The 13,667-nt window shown below is 49.6% G+C and overlaps 2 protein-coding genes across 3 annotated transcripts in view; both read left to right on the top strand.

The window, feature by feature from the left end:
• Nucleotides 1–467: 467 nt before the first annotated feature.
• TNFRSF17 (TNF receptor superfamily member 17) lies at nt 468–4,062 on the top strand. Its single transcript, XM_072753838.1, has 3 exons — nt 468–708; nt 1,067–1,198; nt 3,570–4,062. The coding sequence occupies exons 1-3, from the start codon at nt 591–593 to the stop codon at nt 3,845–3,847; spliced, it is 528 nt and encodes a 175-aa protein (XP_072609939.1). The 5' UTR covers nt 468–590; the 3' UTR covers nt 3,848–4,062.
• A 4,689-nt stretch (nt 4,063–8,751) lies between these two features.
• SNX29 (sorting nexin 29) overlaps nt 8,752–13,667 on the top strand; it is a 534,000-nt gene continuing 529,084 nt past the window's right edge. For both annotated transcript variants that reach the window (XM_072753833.1, XM_072753832.1), the window contains exon 1: nt 8,752–8,843. In XM_072753833.1, the coding sequence (XP_072609934.1) occupies nt 8,837–8,843 (7 nt within the window). In that variant the 5' untranslated portion in view covers nt 8,752–8,836. The remainder of the gene's footprint in view (nt 8,844–13,667) is intronic.

The following is a 13,667-nucleotide window of genomic DNA, read 5'->3' as shown; positions in this document are numbered from 1 at the left end:
TATTTCTGTTGGAATTCCATAGTTCTTCATAGGTGTGAAAGCTGGCAGGCATGCTTGATGCCCCTTTCTCTCTTTCTCATTCCTTCAGTGGTTGAGTGGATTTCTATTGCCCCTGTTAGATTTTAAGTCCTTAAGGGGGTTCAGACCTTATGTGTCTCCCTGGGGGCCTATCACCCCGCACAGCTCGTGAACAGATGGTCCCAAAGCGGTTATCGAACCTGCCTGATGCTTCGGGCTAGTCTACACCTTGCAACTGTCACTTGGCTTATTTATAGAAATTTCCTCTATAAATAGACAGTTTCTGTTTCAGGTATGGTTTGCTCTTGATATTTATGCTTCGATCTCTTACCCTCCCCGGGCCTCAAACTTAGAAACCGGAATTGGAGCTGGTATTCAAATCCTTAGTCGAAGTACAAAGAGCGCCCAGAAGAACTAAATCATAGTTGTGAAGTTCTTTTTCTTTTTTTTTCCGCATCGACATTCTAACTGCTGTCACTACATTTGCTGGGGAATTCCTGACGAGATTTTACTTGTCCTTCCATGCTGTTCTTTCTGGGGCTTTCTTGTTTCTCTTTGTGATCAAGTTCCAGATGGCTCAGCAGTGCTTCCAAAATGAATATTTTGACAGATTGCTTAATGCTTGCAAACCATGTCACCTTCGATGCTCTAATACCCCTCCGGTACCATGTCAGCATTATTGTAATGCAAGTAAGTAATCCTGCTTGAACAACTCATTCGTTGGTGTAACCTATTTTCTCTACTTTGACTACTTATTCAAAGAGTAAAAACATTGCGGGGAAGATGGTGAGGTCTTCTGTATCAAAAAGAGAAAGGAAACAAGGCAAGTATTTGAATGCCAATGGGACCAAAGTAATTACTCAGAATTGAGCTCAATTTGATGCAGTGCTGTTAGCACATGGATTTTTATCAACTCTTCTAATTAAGTGTTATTTAGGATTTACGAGTCAGTGCTGATGAATTAGGGGAATTGGATGGCAAATAATCTTTACTTGATGTGGATATTATGTTGTCAGTTCATTATCTCTCTGATATTCTTTTAATTCAGTGAAAGGAACAAATGCAATTCTCTGGACCTGTTTGGGCCTGAGCTTGATAGTTTCTTTGACCATTTTCGTGTTTATGTTCTTGCTAAGGAAGATGAATTCTGAACCATCAAAGGACGAATGTAAAAACACAGGTTGGTTGAATGGTCAGACTTTGGAATCTATTTCCAAGAGGTGGCTATTGTGATTTGAGTTCCTTCTCTTCTTTTTTCCTGTTGAGGTATTTCTTTGGTTAGAGCCCTTTCGAGCGTGTTAGAGGACGGTTGTATTAAATGAACTTTGGGGCAGGAGCGAGCTGTCTTCTTTTTGGTGTTTGTCTCTTCTTTGTAGGTGCTCCACAGAGTTAGCCTTCCCCTATAGTTTTCCCTCAGTAATTACTCTTCTGAGGTACTGGACTTCCTTGGCAAACATCCATCTCTTTGACCAAAGTTAGCACATTGATTAAACGTTTACTTACTCTCAAGAAACTGCAAGCCCAGTCTGCTACTATCAGGAAAAATGTATTTGGCAAGATCCATGGCCTTATTTTTAATACAAATGTAAACATTTTTTTGCTTGGTGAATATTTTACTGCCCCCAAAATGCTAGAAATGAATAGAACCAGTTGTTCCTGGATTATTTGAGCAGTCATTTTAAAGATCATTATCTTTATTAAGCAGCAGAGAACCAGTCTGAGAGAAGTGAATGTTCTACTTAAGGGCTTTTTAAGATAAAAATATTTCTGCAGCACCTTTGCCCATGATCTGATTTCCCAAATGCTTTGCAGCCTTTGGCCTATTTCTGATGCATTTATTTTCCATGTATAATCTGTAAAGCACTCCATCATTTGTCTTCTAATTTGCAGAAAAGGGAGGTAGATGGCTGTTCCACATAATTTACTCATTTTTCTTTTCTCAGTTTGTTTGTTTGTTTGTTTGTTTCTTTCTTTCTTTCTTTTTTTTGCCTGGGGTCTGAGAGACAGGTGGGTAATGACTTTAAGTGTGACATTTTGGAAGATGGAGTTATTCTGTGGCAGGTTGGGGAAGTAGTAAAACTTACCTTCACTGGCATATAAATGGGGACATAATAGAGACTCCTTCCATACATGATCACAAAAAAATTCATTATAAAATTTTTTTTAAAAAGATTTTATTTATTTATTAGAGACATAGACACACACACACACACACAGGCAGAGGGAGAAGCAGGCCCCATGCAGGGAGCCCCATGCTCGATTGATCCCAGGTCCCCAGGATCACACCCTGGGCTGAAGGCAGCGCTAAACCGCTGAGCCGTGGGGGCTGCCCAATATAAAATATTTTTGATATGATAACAAATGATCTGTAAGAGAAATATCCTTACTTTGAATTCTAAAGTGTCCCCCAAAGGCTCATTTTGTGTGTAACATATGGTAATCTGTCATTTCCACAAGTGTAAAATAGAGCCCATAACTTAATGCCTTCAAGGGCCAAGTGGGTAACCAGTGAATGTAGCGGGCCAGGTGGAGGTTTCAACAGTTGAATAGCCAGGGCCCTTCCTCAAGGAGACAGCGGCTATTGACTTCAGGCAATTGCTTCCATGGAGGAAGGTTAGCTATTTGTTGTTTTTTTTGAAAGAGACTTATTACCTAGATTTGCACATCAAATCCCTTGAAGGCTTTTTTTTTTTAATCTCTTGATTTTTATTTTTTAAAAATATTTGTTTATTTATTTGTGATAGACATAGAGAGAGAGAGAGAGAGAGAGGCAGAGGGAGAAGCAGGCTCCATGCGGGGAACCGATGCGGGAACCAATGCGGGACTCGATGCGGGACTCCAGAATCGTGCCCCAGGCCAAAGGCAGGCGCTAAACCACTGAGCCACCCAGGGATTCCTAAATCTCTTGATTTTTAAACGTGGACCAATAGGGGGTACCTGGGTGGCTCAGTGTTTGAGGATCTGCCTTTGGCTCAGGTTGTGATCTCTGGGTCCTGGGATCCAGTCCCACATTGGGCTCCCTGTAGGGAGGGAGCCTGCTTCTTCCTCTGCCTGTGTCTCTGCCTCTCTCCTTGTGTCTCTCATGAATAAATAAATAAAATCTTAATAAATAAATAATAAGGGATCCCTGGGTGGCTCAGCGGTTTAGTGCCTGCCTTCGGTCCAGGGCGTGATCCTGGAGTCCCGGGATCGAGTCCCACGTCAGGCTCCCTGCATGGAGCCTGCTTCTCCCTCCGCCTCTGTCTCTGCTTCTCTCTCTCTCTGTGTCTCTCATAAATAAATAAATAAAATCTTTAAAATAAATAAATAAATAAAAAATAAATAAACAAACGGAGGCCAACATAAAGCATATAAGCAAACATTTAAAAACACTGTATGGGCCTAAACAAAGTCCAATGTGGCCTATGGTCAGTTCCTGACTCCCAGTGCAGGACATTTGTTTTGTAGGAGATCTGTCTCCATTGCTTTGGGCCCTAAGGTGTCCTGCTAAGACTGCCAGGACGGCACCACCTGGGAAGTTGAGGTTAATCGTTCTGTTTCTATACAATCAGGATCAGCTCTCCAGAATGAGGCGGATGCTGACCAGGAGAAGGGCCGTGATAGCAGGGCCGGCGAGGAAGTTCTCTCGAGGGGCCTGGAGTACACAGTGGAAGAATGTACCTGTGAAGACTGTGTCAAGAGCAAATCAAAGGTGGATTCTGACCATTTCTTTCCACTCCCAGCTATGGAGGAAGGTGCAACCATTCTTGTCACCACGAAAACAAGTGACTACTGTAATAGCCTGCTGGCCAGTGTCACAGAGATGGAGAAATCCATTTTTACCAGATGATTAACCATTTCAACTGGCCAGAGCTGCTTTGAGAATCTTAATGTCAGAAGGAATAATCTCTTTAGGATGATTGTACTTATCAGTTGCGGATAGAGCTTTTTGTCCTAATTCTAGAAAATCTTTATGTTAGATGTACTTCCCTACTTTATTGTTGGGAGCTTACCTGTGGAAATTTTCTTGGTTTCATGATTAAATTCTTGACTTACTGAAACAAAGCACTGCAGTGTGTAGATCCCATAGTCCCACATTTCTGTGGCTAGCCCCTTTCTCTCCTATACACACATATATGCATATATGCAGGCCAGATTTGATTATTATTATTATTTTTAAAGATTTTATTTGTTTATCCATGAGAGACATAGCGAGAAAGACAGAGACATAGGCAGAGGGAGAAGCAGGCTCCCTTTAGGAAGCCCAATGCGGGACTCCATCCCAGGACCCCAGGATCATGCCCTGGGCCAAAGGCAGATGCTCAACCGCTGAGCCACCCAGGCATCCCTGATTTTTATTATTAAAGAAAAGCAAGGTTATTTATGTATTCCTGGAGACAGAAGAAGCCTAGAGTCAGCCACACTAATTTAGTGTGCAGTGCATGAGTACAAGGCTCAATCACTTGTGAGCTTTCAGCTTAATGGAGACATCAGGCATTATTACAATCCCATAAATAAATGTGTAACTGCAAACTGTGATAAAGGTATAGCAGGTACTATTTTAAGACCCCAATGCAGGGAGTAATAATGATAGCTAAAACCTAGCCTTCCTAGGGCGCCCTGGGTGGCTCAGTTGGTTAAGTGTTGGACTCTTGATTTCAGCTCAGGTCATGATCTCATGGGTCATGGGATCAAGCCCTGTGACTCAGGCTCTGTGTTCAGGAGGGAGTCTACCTGAGATTCTCTACCTCTCTCTCCCTCTGTCTCCTCTCCCCCCACCTCTCATATTCTTTCTCTAATAAATAAATCTTAAAAAAAAAAACCAACAAAAAACTTAGCCTTACTAATGTGCCAGGATTGTTCATGCTTCATCTGTACTAATTTAATGCATACAATAAACCACAAGATAGGTGGACAATTATTACCTCCATTTCAGACAATGGCAGAAACTAAGTCAGAGCAAGGTAACATAACCAGTAAATGGCACAGCCAAGATTTAAACGCAAACATCATGATTTTTTTTTTCTCTTTTCACATCATTTGAAGTCCATTTGAGTTCCTCATCTCTTTGGGCTATAATCTTAGTCATAATTGGGAAGGAGAGATTCCCTTTCCGGGGTTGTGCATAGATCCTGAGGTGTTATGGAAAGGTTATGCAACAGGTGATGATGGCCTCTGATAATATGTTGACTTTGATTGTTGTTAAGATGTCCGCTGGCACCATAGCATAGACTTCAAAGTCTTGGGGCTGTGTGGCTTCTTCTTTTTTAAAAATATTTTTATTTATTTATTCATGAGAGACAGAGAGAGAGAGGCAGAGACACAGGCAGAGAGAGAAGCAGGCTCCATGCAGGGATCCTGATATGGGACTCGATCCTGGGACTCTAGGATCACAGCCTGGGGTGAAGGAAGGTGCTCAACTGCTGAGCCATCCAGGCATCCTGGGGCTATGTGGGTTCTGTGTTGGGTTTAGGATATGGGGAAACTTGGTGAGCCCTTTTTGCCCATTGGGGGCCCATAATGGTTCCATTCCAGGCCCTTGAGGGCTACAGGAGACAATATAGTACAATGGTTAGGCACTGGCTCTTTTTTTTAATTTTTTTTTTATTTATTTATGATAGTCACAGAGAGAGAGAGAGAGAGAGAGAGAGAGAGGCAGAGACATAGGTAGAGGGAGAAGCCGGGAGCCCGACGTGGGATTAGATCCCAGGTCTCTAGGATCGCGCCCTGGGCCAAAGGCAGCAGCTAAACCGCTGTGCCACCCAGGGATCCCAGGCACTGGCTCTTAGAGCCAGATTGCCTGGGCTTGAATGTTGGTTCTGTTACTAGAAGTTATAGACTTTGGGTGACTGTGAGAGTTACTCAACCACTTGTGCCTCAGTTTCCCTATCTATACAATGGGAATAATAATAGAATCTACTTATAAAGTTGTTTTAAGGATTAAATAAAAACACATAGATACATTCATTTGCACACATACATGTGTGTATATATATTTACTTTTTTTCCATGAAAGTATTTGGTTCATAATATACTTTGAGTTACATTGCTGGAATGATTTTTTTTTAAATTTAAATTCAATTTGCCAACATATGGTATAAACACCCAGTGCTGGGATCCCTGGGTGGCGCAGCGGTTTGGCGCCTGCCTTTGTCCCAGGGCACAATCCTGGAGACCCGGGATCGAATCCCACATCGGGCTCCTGGTGCATGGAGCCTGCTTCTCCCTCTGCCTGTGTCTCTGCCTCTCTCTCTCTCTCTCTCTCTCTCTCTGTGTGACTATCATAAATAAAGAAAAATTAAAAAAAAAAAAAACACCCAGTGCTCATCCCATCAAGTGCCCTCCTTAGTGCTCGTCGCCCAGTTATCCCATCCCCCACTCACCCCCTTCCTCTGTTTCCCAGAGTTAGGAGTCTCTCATGGTTTGTCTCTCTCTAATTTTTCCCACTCAGTTCCCCTCCTTTCCCTTATAATCCCTTTCACTATTTCTTATATTCCATGTATGAGTGAAACCATAGATGATTGTCCTTCTCCAACTGACTTATTTCACTCAGCATAATACCCTCCAGATCCAACCACGTCGAAGGAAACGGTGGTTATTCATCTTTTCTGATAGCTGAGTAATTTACCCCAAAGATACAGATGTAGTGAAACGCCGGGACACCCGCACCCCAATGTTTACAGCAGCAATGTCCACAACAGTCAAGCTGTGGAAGGTGCCACTATGTCCTCTGACAGATGAATGGATAAAGAGGATGTGGCCTATATATACAATGGAATGTTACTCAGCCATTAGGAGTTACAACGTTTAAAGGGAGTGGTTGGAGGTAGAAAACATTACAGCACAAGCTACGAGGTCACTAACTTATCCAGCCTCAAGTGCCATGAAGGTAAGGTAGGGGGCGCTCTGAGAAGGTAAATCACGTTATCCTCCCCACAACTCCATGAAGCAGGTATTTGATGCTTTCCTGGGGGTTACTGAGGCTAGAGGACCTGAACTAAGCTTTTGGGGGCGGGGAAGTTGGAGGGTGGATTTAGGCACGTAGATTCTTGAGGATTACAAATTAACAACTGTAAAGTATAATTTTGAAAATGGCAAAGACAACCCCACCAATCAAACACAAAAATTTTCATCTCTCCATTCTCTCAGTACCTGCCACATGTGCCATTTCGACACAATTGTTAATCATGGCATACAGAACACTTTGCATGGGACTTTTTTTTTTTTTTTACTTAATGCATTATCATGAGCTTTTCCCCATACTTCCATCTTATAATTTGCATTTTCAGCTACTGCAAGAGATTCCTCATGAAGTGGGTTATGATTTGCTTAGTTATTCTTCCACAGTTGGGGTTTGGTACTTTCCACTCTTTCACTGTCATAAATAATGCTGCATGACAGCCTTCTCCAAAGAGCTCTTGACTTCTCCTGAATCCAAAAGATAAACTGCCAGCGGCCAGAGGTTTTGTGTTGAGACAGTGTAGTAGGAAGACTGTGGAGTTGTAGGTCACACAGAACTTGGCTGGAATTCTGCCTCCACTTACCTGCAGGGCCTAGTCCTCAATTCAGTGTATTCAATGTGGATCAGGATTTATTAGTGGATCATTCAACTGTCTCCATTAGCATAAAAAAAGAAAGAAAAATAGAAGAAAATACATTACCCATGTAATTGTTTTGTTAAACATCTCCTTAAATGTATGCATGTCTACACTGGGTTGGAATGTAAAATGTATTTGTTTACTCCAGGTTTTGGGCAAAACCAGTTGGAAAAATGACCTTTTAACCTATCTGGGTCCCCTCTCCTCCATGTTCAAAACGGGGCAGTAACCTGAGCTTCATGTTATGAACACGTGTTGGCCCAGCAGCATCCATCCACCTTCATCTCCAACGCCACCGTACCCCAGGCATACTACTTCTTGTTGGGCAACCGACTGCAATGGCTTTCTAACCAGGTGCCCCTTCTCCACCCTGCCCCACTACAATTCATTCTTTTTGTTTTCTTTTGGGTGGCTCAGTGGTTGAGTGTCTGCCTTTGGTTCAGGTTGTGACCCCGGGGTCCTGGGATCAAGTCCCATATCGGGGTCCCCACAGGGAGCCTGCTTCTCCCTCTGCCTGTGTCTCTCTCTCTCTCTGTGTCTCTCATGAATAAATAAATAAATAAAATCTTCAAAACGAATTCAGATCGCGTCACTCCTCTGCTTACATTCTTCCAACGGCTCCCCATTCCCTTACCTACTTAAAGCGGAAAAATCCGAGACCCACAAGTCCCTCCATCCAGCTCTCCGACCTGTCTCTCACCCACCCCCTGGCTCCAGTCAACCCCTCGAGGCGGGACCTTTGCACCTGCTGCTCCTTCCTGGGACACCTGTCCTGTGCATCTTCCACGGCCGCCTCCCAGCCATGGGTCAGGTCTCCGCTCAAAGGTCGGCTCCTGAGGCGCCCCCCCCCGCCCCGCCCCCGGAGATGCCCGGTTCCCACGGCTTGGCCCGTTACCCGATTTCACTTCCCTCCTAGCCCCTCCCGCTCCCCGGGACAGTGCGGGCTCGGTCTCCTCGTGGCGGGTGCGCGGCCTCCCCGGCGGCTCGGTCCAGGCGCGCCCCGCGACGGTCGCAGCGCGGCGGGTCTCCCACCTGCGGGCTCCCCCGACCGCCCCCGCCCCCGCCCCCGGCCGGCCGTGTTTACCTTCCGGGTCGGGGGCGGGCCCGCGGCGGCGGCGGCGCTCCACTTCCGGGGCGGGGCGGGGCCGGCGGACGGGGCGGCGCGCTGTCTCCCGGCCTGTCTGGAGCCCGGCGGCGGCGGCGGCGGCAGCGGCGGCGGCGCAGGCACCGGGAGCGGCACCATGAGCGGTGAGTGGCGGCTTGGCCGCTGTCACCCGGCCGGGCCGCCCCGGCTCCCGCCGCTGCAGCTGCGCGCTCCGGCGCCGAGCCCCGCGTCCCGCCGGCTCGCAGACCCCCGCCCCGGGCACCTGCGCTCCCCCGGCGTCCCGAGCCCGGGCTCCGGTCCCCGCCTGCGGTCCGCCGCTCGCGGCCAGCGCCTGGGCGCCCGTGCGCAGCCCCCGGCCTGCAGCCCCCCGGCTGCCCCGACCCCCAGCCCAGCCCCGCCCCGCCCCAGCCCCGGGCCCCCTGCCCGCCAGCCATGCCCGTTCCCCGGGCCCCCTGCCTTCGCCCCGGTGCCCCCCGGGGCAGGGTGCCGGCCCCGGACACTTCGTTTGCGCCCCCCGGGGCCCCGGGCCCCCGCGCCCGGAGGACCGACTTCTCCAGCCCCTTTGTCTTCCCCGCCCCTCCCGTCCCCTCGCGCCCTGTCCCCCGCCGCTTTGCTGGTCAGCCCCCGGCTGTCCCTCTCTGGTCCGGGCTCCTTACATTTTCGTCTTTTTTTTTTCTTTTTTCTTTTTTTCTTTTTCTCTCCATACTCCGGCTCCTTTGCAGTTCTTTGAGGTCTCTCCGCCCTGCCCTGCACCCCTGCCGTCCTTGTCCCCTACTGAACCCATCCGGGTGGCCCCTTCCCCGGTGGCCCTTTCCCAGCAGCGCCACCCCTCCCCGCCCCCCAGCAGCCCCCAGACCCCGCAGCAGCCCCCAGCAGCCCCCCTCCCCGCCCCCCAGCCGCCCCCCTCCCCGCCCCCCAGCAGCCCCCCTCCCCGCCCCCAGCAGCCCCCTCTCCGCCCCTAGCAGCCTCCTCCCCGCCCCCCAGCAGCCCCCCTCTCCGCCCCTAGCAGCCCCCAGCAGCCCCCCTCCCCGCCCCCCAGCAGCCCCCTCCCCGCCCCCAGCAGCCCCCCTCTCCGCCCCTAGCAGCCCCCTCCCCGCCCCCCAGCAGCCCCCCTCTCCGCCCCTAGCAGCCCCCTCCCCGCCCCCAGCAGCCCCCCTCCCCGCCGCCCAGCAGCCCCCAGACCCCGCAGCAGCCCCCAGCAGCCCCCCTCCCCGCCCCCCAGCAGCCCCCCTCCCCGCCCCCCAGCAGCCCCCCTCTCCACCCCCAGCAGCCCCCTCCCCGCCCCCCAGCAGCCCCCCTCTCCACCCCCAGCAGCCCCCCTCCCCGCCGCCCAGCAGCCCCCAGACCCCGCAGCAGCCCCCAGCAGCCCCCCTCCCCGCCCCCCAGCAGCCCCCCTCCCCGCCCCCCAGCAGCCCCCCTCTCCGCCCCCCAGCAGCCCCCCTCTCCGCCCCTAGCAGCCCCCCTCCCCGCCCCCAGCAGCCCCCCTCCTCGCCGCCCAGCAGCCCCCAGACCCCGCAGCAGCCCCCAGCAGCCCCCCTCCCCGCCCCCCAGCCGCCCCCCTCCCCGCCCCCCAGCAGCCCCCCTCCCCGCCCCCAGCAGCCCCCCTCTCCGCCCCTAGCAGCCCCCTCCCCGCCCCCCAGCAGCCCCCCTCTCCGCCCCTAGCAGCCCCCCTCCCCGCCCCCAGCAGCCCCCCTCCCCGCCGCCCAGCAGCCCCCAGACCCCGCAGCAGCCCCCAGCAGCCCCCCTCCCCGCCCCCCAGCAGCCCCCCTCCCCGCCCCCCAGCAGCCCCCCTCTCCACCCCCAGCAGCCCCCTCCCCGCCCCCCAGCAGCCCCCCTCTCCACCCCCAGCAGCCCCCCTCCCCGCCGCCCAGCAGCCCCCAGACCCCGCAGCAGCCCCCAGCAGCCCCCCTCCCCGCCCCCCAGCAGCCCCCCTCCCCGCCCCCCAGCAGCCCCCTCCCCGCCCCCCAGCAGCCCCCCTCTCCACCCCCAGCAGCCCCCCTCCCCGCCGCCCAGCAGCCCCCAGACCCCGCAGCAGCCCCCAGCAGCCCCCCCTCCCGCCCCCCCCAGCCGCCCCCCTCCCCGCCCCCCAGCCGCCCCCTCCCCACCCCGCCGGCAGGGGAGGGGCGTGGTTACGGTGCGGAGGCCGGGAGCGGGAGGCAGGTGGGTGTGGACAGCTTGTGCTCCGTGTTTCTGAAGTTTAGTCCTTAGACTTGGCCGTGGATTCCCAGCCGTCCTCCGAAGCGATCTATTGGTGTTTTGGTGCTAAGTCATTCCTGGGTGTTTGAGCGTGGAGAGCGGCTCCGGGAAGCCGCGCAGTCCGCCCCGCCCGGGATCTGGGTTTGCTCGGGAGGACCCGCCTCCCTCAGGCCGCCTCAGGAGTCCCCGCATCCAGCTCCAGCTCCCTTGGCCCTAGCCCTCCACCCCGGCTGTCTGGAGGGGGCGGGGGGGGGGGGGGGCAGGGCGAAGGGGCTGTGTCTCTCTGAAGTTTTAACTTTTGAGTTATCTCCATGGATTTTATTTTTTAAGATTTTATTTATTCATTAGAAACAGAGAGAGAGAGAGGCAGAGACACAGGCAGAGGGAGAAGCAGGCTCCTGCAGGGAGCCCGATGCGGGACTCCATCCCGGGTCTCTAGGGTCACGCCCTGGGCCTAAAGCAGGTGCTAAACCGCTGGGCCACCCAGGGATCCCCCGGAGGATGATGATGATGATGATGATGATGATGATGATTTTTAAACAAGCCGTGCACCTTCTGTTTTGCTGGTGTTCAAGAGCAAGATTTGTGAAATTGTTGGTCCTAATGAGGGAGCTGGGAAGGGGGCTTCCTGGAAGATAGTCCGTCCAGCTTCTGTTGTCAGAGCAAATGATTTTTTGGCCTAATTGGATTTCTAGGTCCTTGAACATTAGTGATAACTGCAACAAAGAGGTGGTGAGCTGGTTTCCACCCAGGAGATAGTAAAGCCTGGTTTAAGCGCAGGCCCTGGAGCCCGGCAGGCTGAGTTCAAATCCTGACTCTGCCACGTAAAGCTGTGTGATGTAGAGTAAGTTACTTGACCATTCTGGAAGTGCCAGCCGAACGGGTATAAGTCATATTACCTGTCATCAAAGCTTGTTGCAGTGGCTAAGTAACTTTATACAGCTTGGTACTGTGCTTCTCACATGGTATGTATGCAGGAACTTGGACCAGTTGTGGTTTTCATAAGGACCCTCTGAGGTTCAGGTGGGGTTGTTATCTGACCCAGCTCTGAGACAAGGGGCTAGGGCTAAGTACGCCTTGAAAATCTCTTGCTTTGATTTTTTTTAAGCATTTTTAAAATTTTAAGTTCAATTAATTAATATATAGTGTATTATTAGTTTCAGATGTAGAGTTTAGAGATTGCATATAACACCCAGTGCTCATTCCATCGCATGCCTTCCTTAATGTCCATCACCCAGTTACTGCATCCCCCCACCCACATCCCCTCCAGCAACCCTCAGTTTGTTTCCTATAGTTAAGAATCTCTTACAGAAAACCTCTTGCTTTTAATATGACTAAAGAGACTCTGTCTCAAGCTTAGGGTTCTGGACCATTCTCTTCCTTTGATCACAAGAGCAAGTGAAATTGACAAGCCAAGGGAAATTGATCAATGTGTCCTTCAAGAAGCCACTTAATATCAAAGATAAGGAGGCTTTAAAATTTAATTTAAAAAATCATTACAAAAGGAAACCAACAGATGGCTTTTTTTAAGGAAAAAGTTCAGGATGAAAGCCTTCTTTTGGAAAGATTGTAACTGAGGCAGAAAAAGTGGTTGCTGAGGACAGAAGGAAATTGCAAGGTATTTTCAATTTCTTCTTTCCCCCCATAGAACTAATTGAAATACATCACTGTATAAGTTTAAGGCAAACAGCATGATTGAAATATATTGTGAAATGATTACCATAATAGGCTCAGCTAACATCCATCCTCTATGGATATGATGAAAAGAAAGAAGAAAAGAATAAATTTTTTTTTTCCTTATGAGACCTCTTAGGCTATACTCTCTTAATGTCTTCCTATATGTTGCACAGCAGTATTAGTCATCATGTTGTACATGACATCTCGAGTCCTTATTTATCTTATAACTTGGAAATTTGTACCTTTTGAACCCTTTCCTCCTATTGCCGCCTTCACATTTCTTGAGAATACAATTGAAATAGTCTTCCCACCTTTGGGATTGATGATCAGCATACAATAAAATAGTGTTGCTTGGAAGTATTTCCTCTCTTTCCTCTGTCCTTTTATATAGAAAATCTCAAACATCTCAGTGGAGAGAATAGTGTAGTGAGCATTCATCATCTCATGACCATCCCCTATATACTTATTTCTTTCTTACCTCTGTCCCCAGTTTGTTTGTTTGTTTATTTATTTATTTATTTAAAGATTTTATTTACTTATTCATGAGAGACACAGAAAGAGGCAGAGAGAGAGGCAGAGAGAGGAGAAGAAGGCTCCATGCAAGGAGCCCAATATAGGACTCCATCCCAGGACTCCGGGATCACGCCTGGAGCTGAAGGCGGCAGCTCAACCGCTGAGCCACCCAGGCGTCCCATGTCCCCAGTTTATTTTGAAGCAAATCCCAGACACTGTATCCTTTCATCCATAAATATTTTAATATGTATCTCTAAAAATATAGGGACTCTTTTTTTTTTTAAAAAACATAGCTCAATTTCATTATCATAGCTATACGAAATTAGCAGTAATTTATATCATCAGATATTCAACATTTAAGTTCCCATAATTGCCTTATAATTTTATAATGTATTTTTTAGACTCAGGATCTAAATAAGGTTTAAACAGTGCAATTTTTTTTTTGTCTTTTAGTTCTTTTTTTAACTTTAATTGTTATTCTTTTAGTGCTTTGTATATTCACAAAGCTGTGCACACATCATCATAATCAGTTTTAGAACATTTTCTTTAGTCCAAAAAGAAACCCTGTACCTGTTAGCAGT

Source organism: Vulpes vulpes, chromosome 3 (genome assembly GCF_048418805.1).
Source record: "Vulpes vulpes isolate BD-2025 chromosome 3, VulVul3, whole genome shotgun sequence".
NCBI classification, from domain to species: Eukaryota; Metazoa; Chordata; class Mammalia; order Carnivora; family Canidae; genus Vulpes; species Vulpes vulpes.
This window is presented reverse-complemented; position numbering and strand designations above follow the sequence as displayed.

What these genes read in the sequence shown, in the direction of transcription:
- TNFRSF17 (XM_072753838.1), top strand. Translation starts at nt 591, where the DNA reads ATGGCTCAGCAGTGCTTCCAAAATGAATATTTTGACAGATTGCTTAAT. An exon ending in TCAGCATTATTGTAATGCAA is followed by an intron (nt 709 to 1,066) that starts GTAAGTAATCCT and finishes CTTTTAATTCAG; the next exon opens with TGAAAGGAACAAATGCAATT. An exon ending in GGACGAATGTAAAAACACAG is followed by an intron (nt 1,199 to 3,569) that starts GTTGGTTGAATG and finishes CTATACAATCAG; the next exon opens with GATCAGCTCTCCAGAATGAG.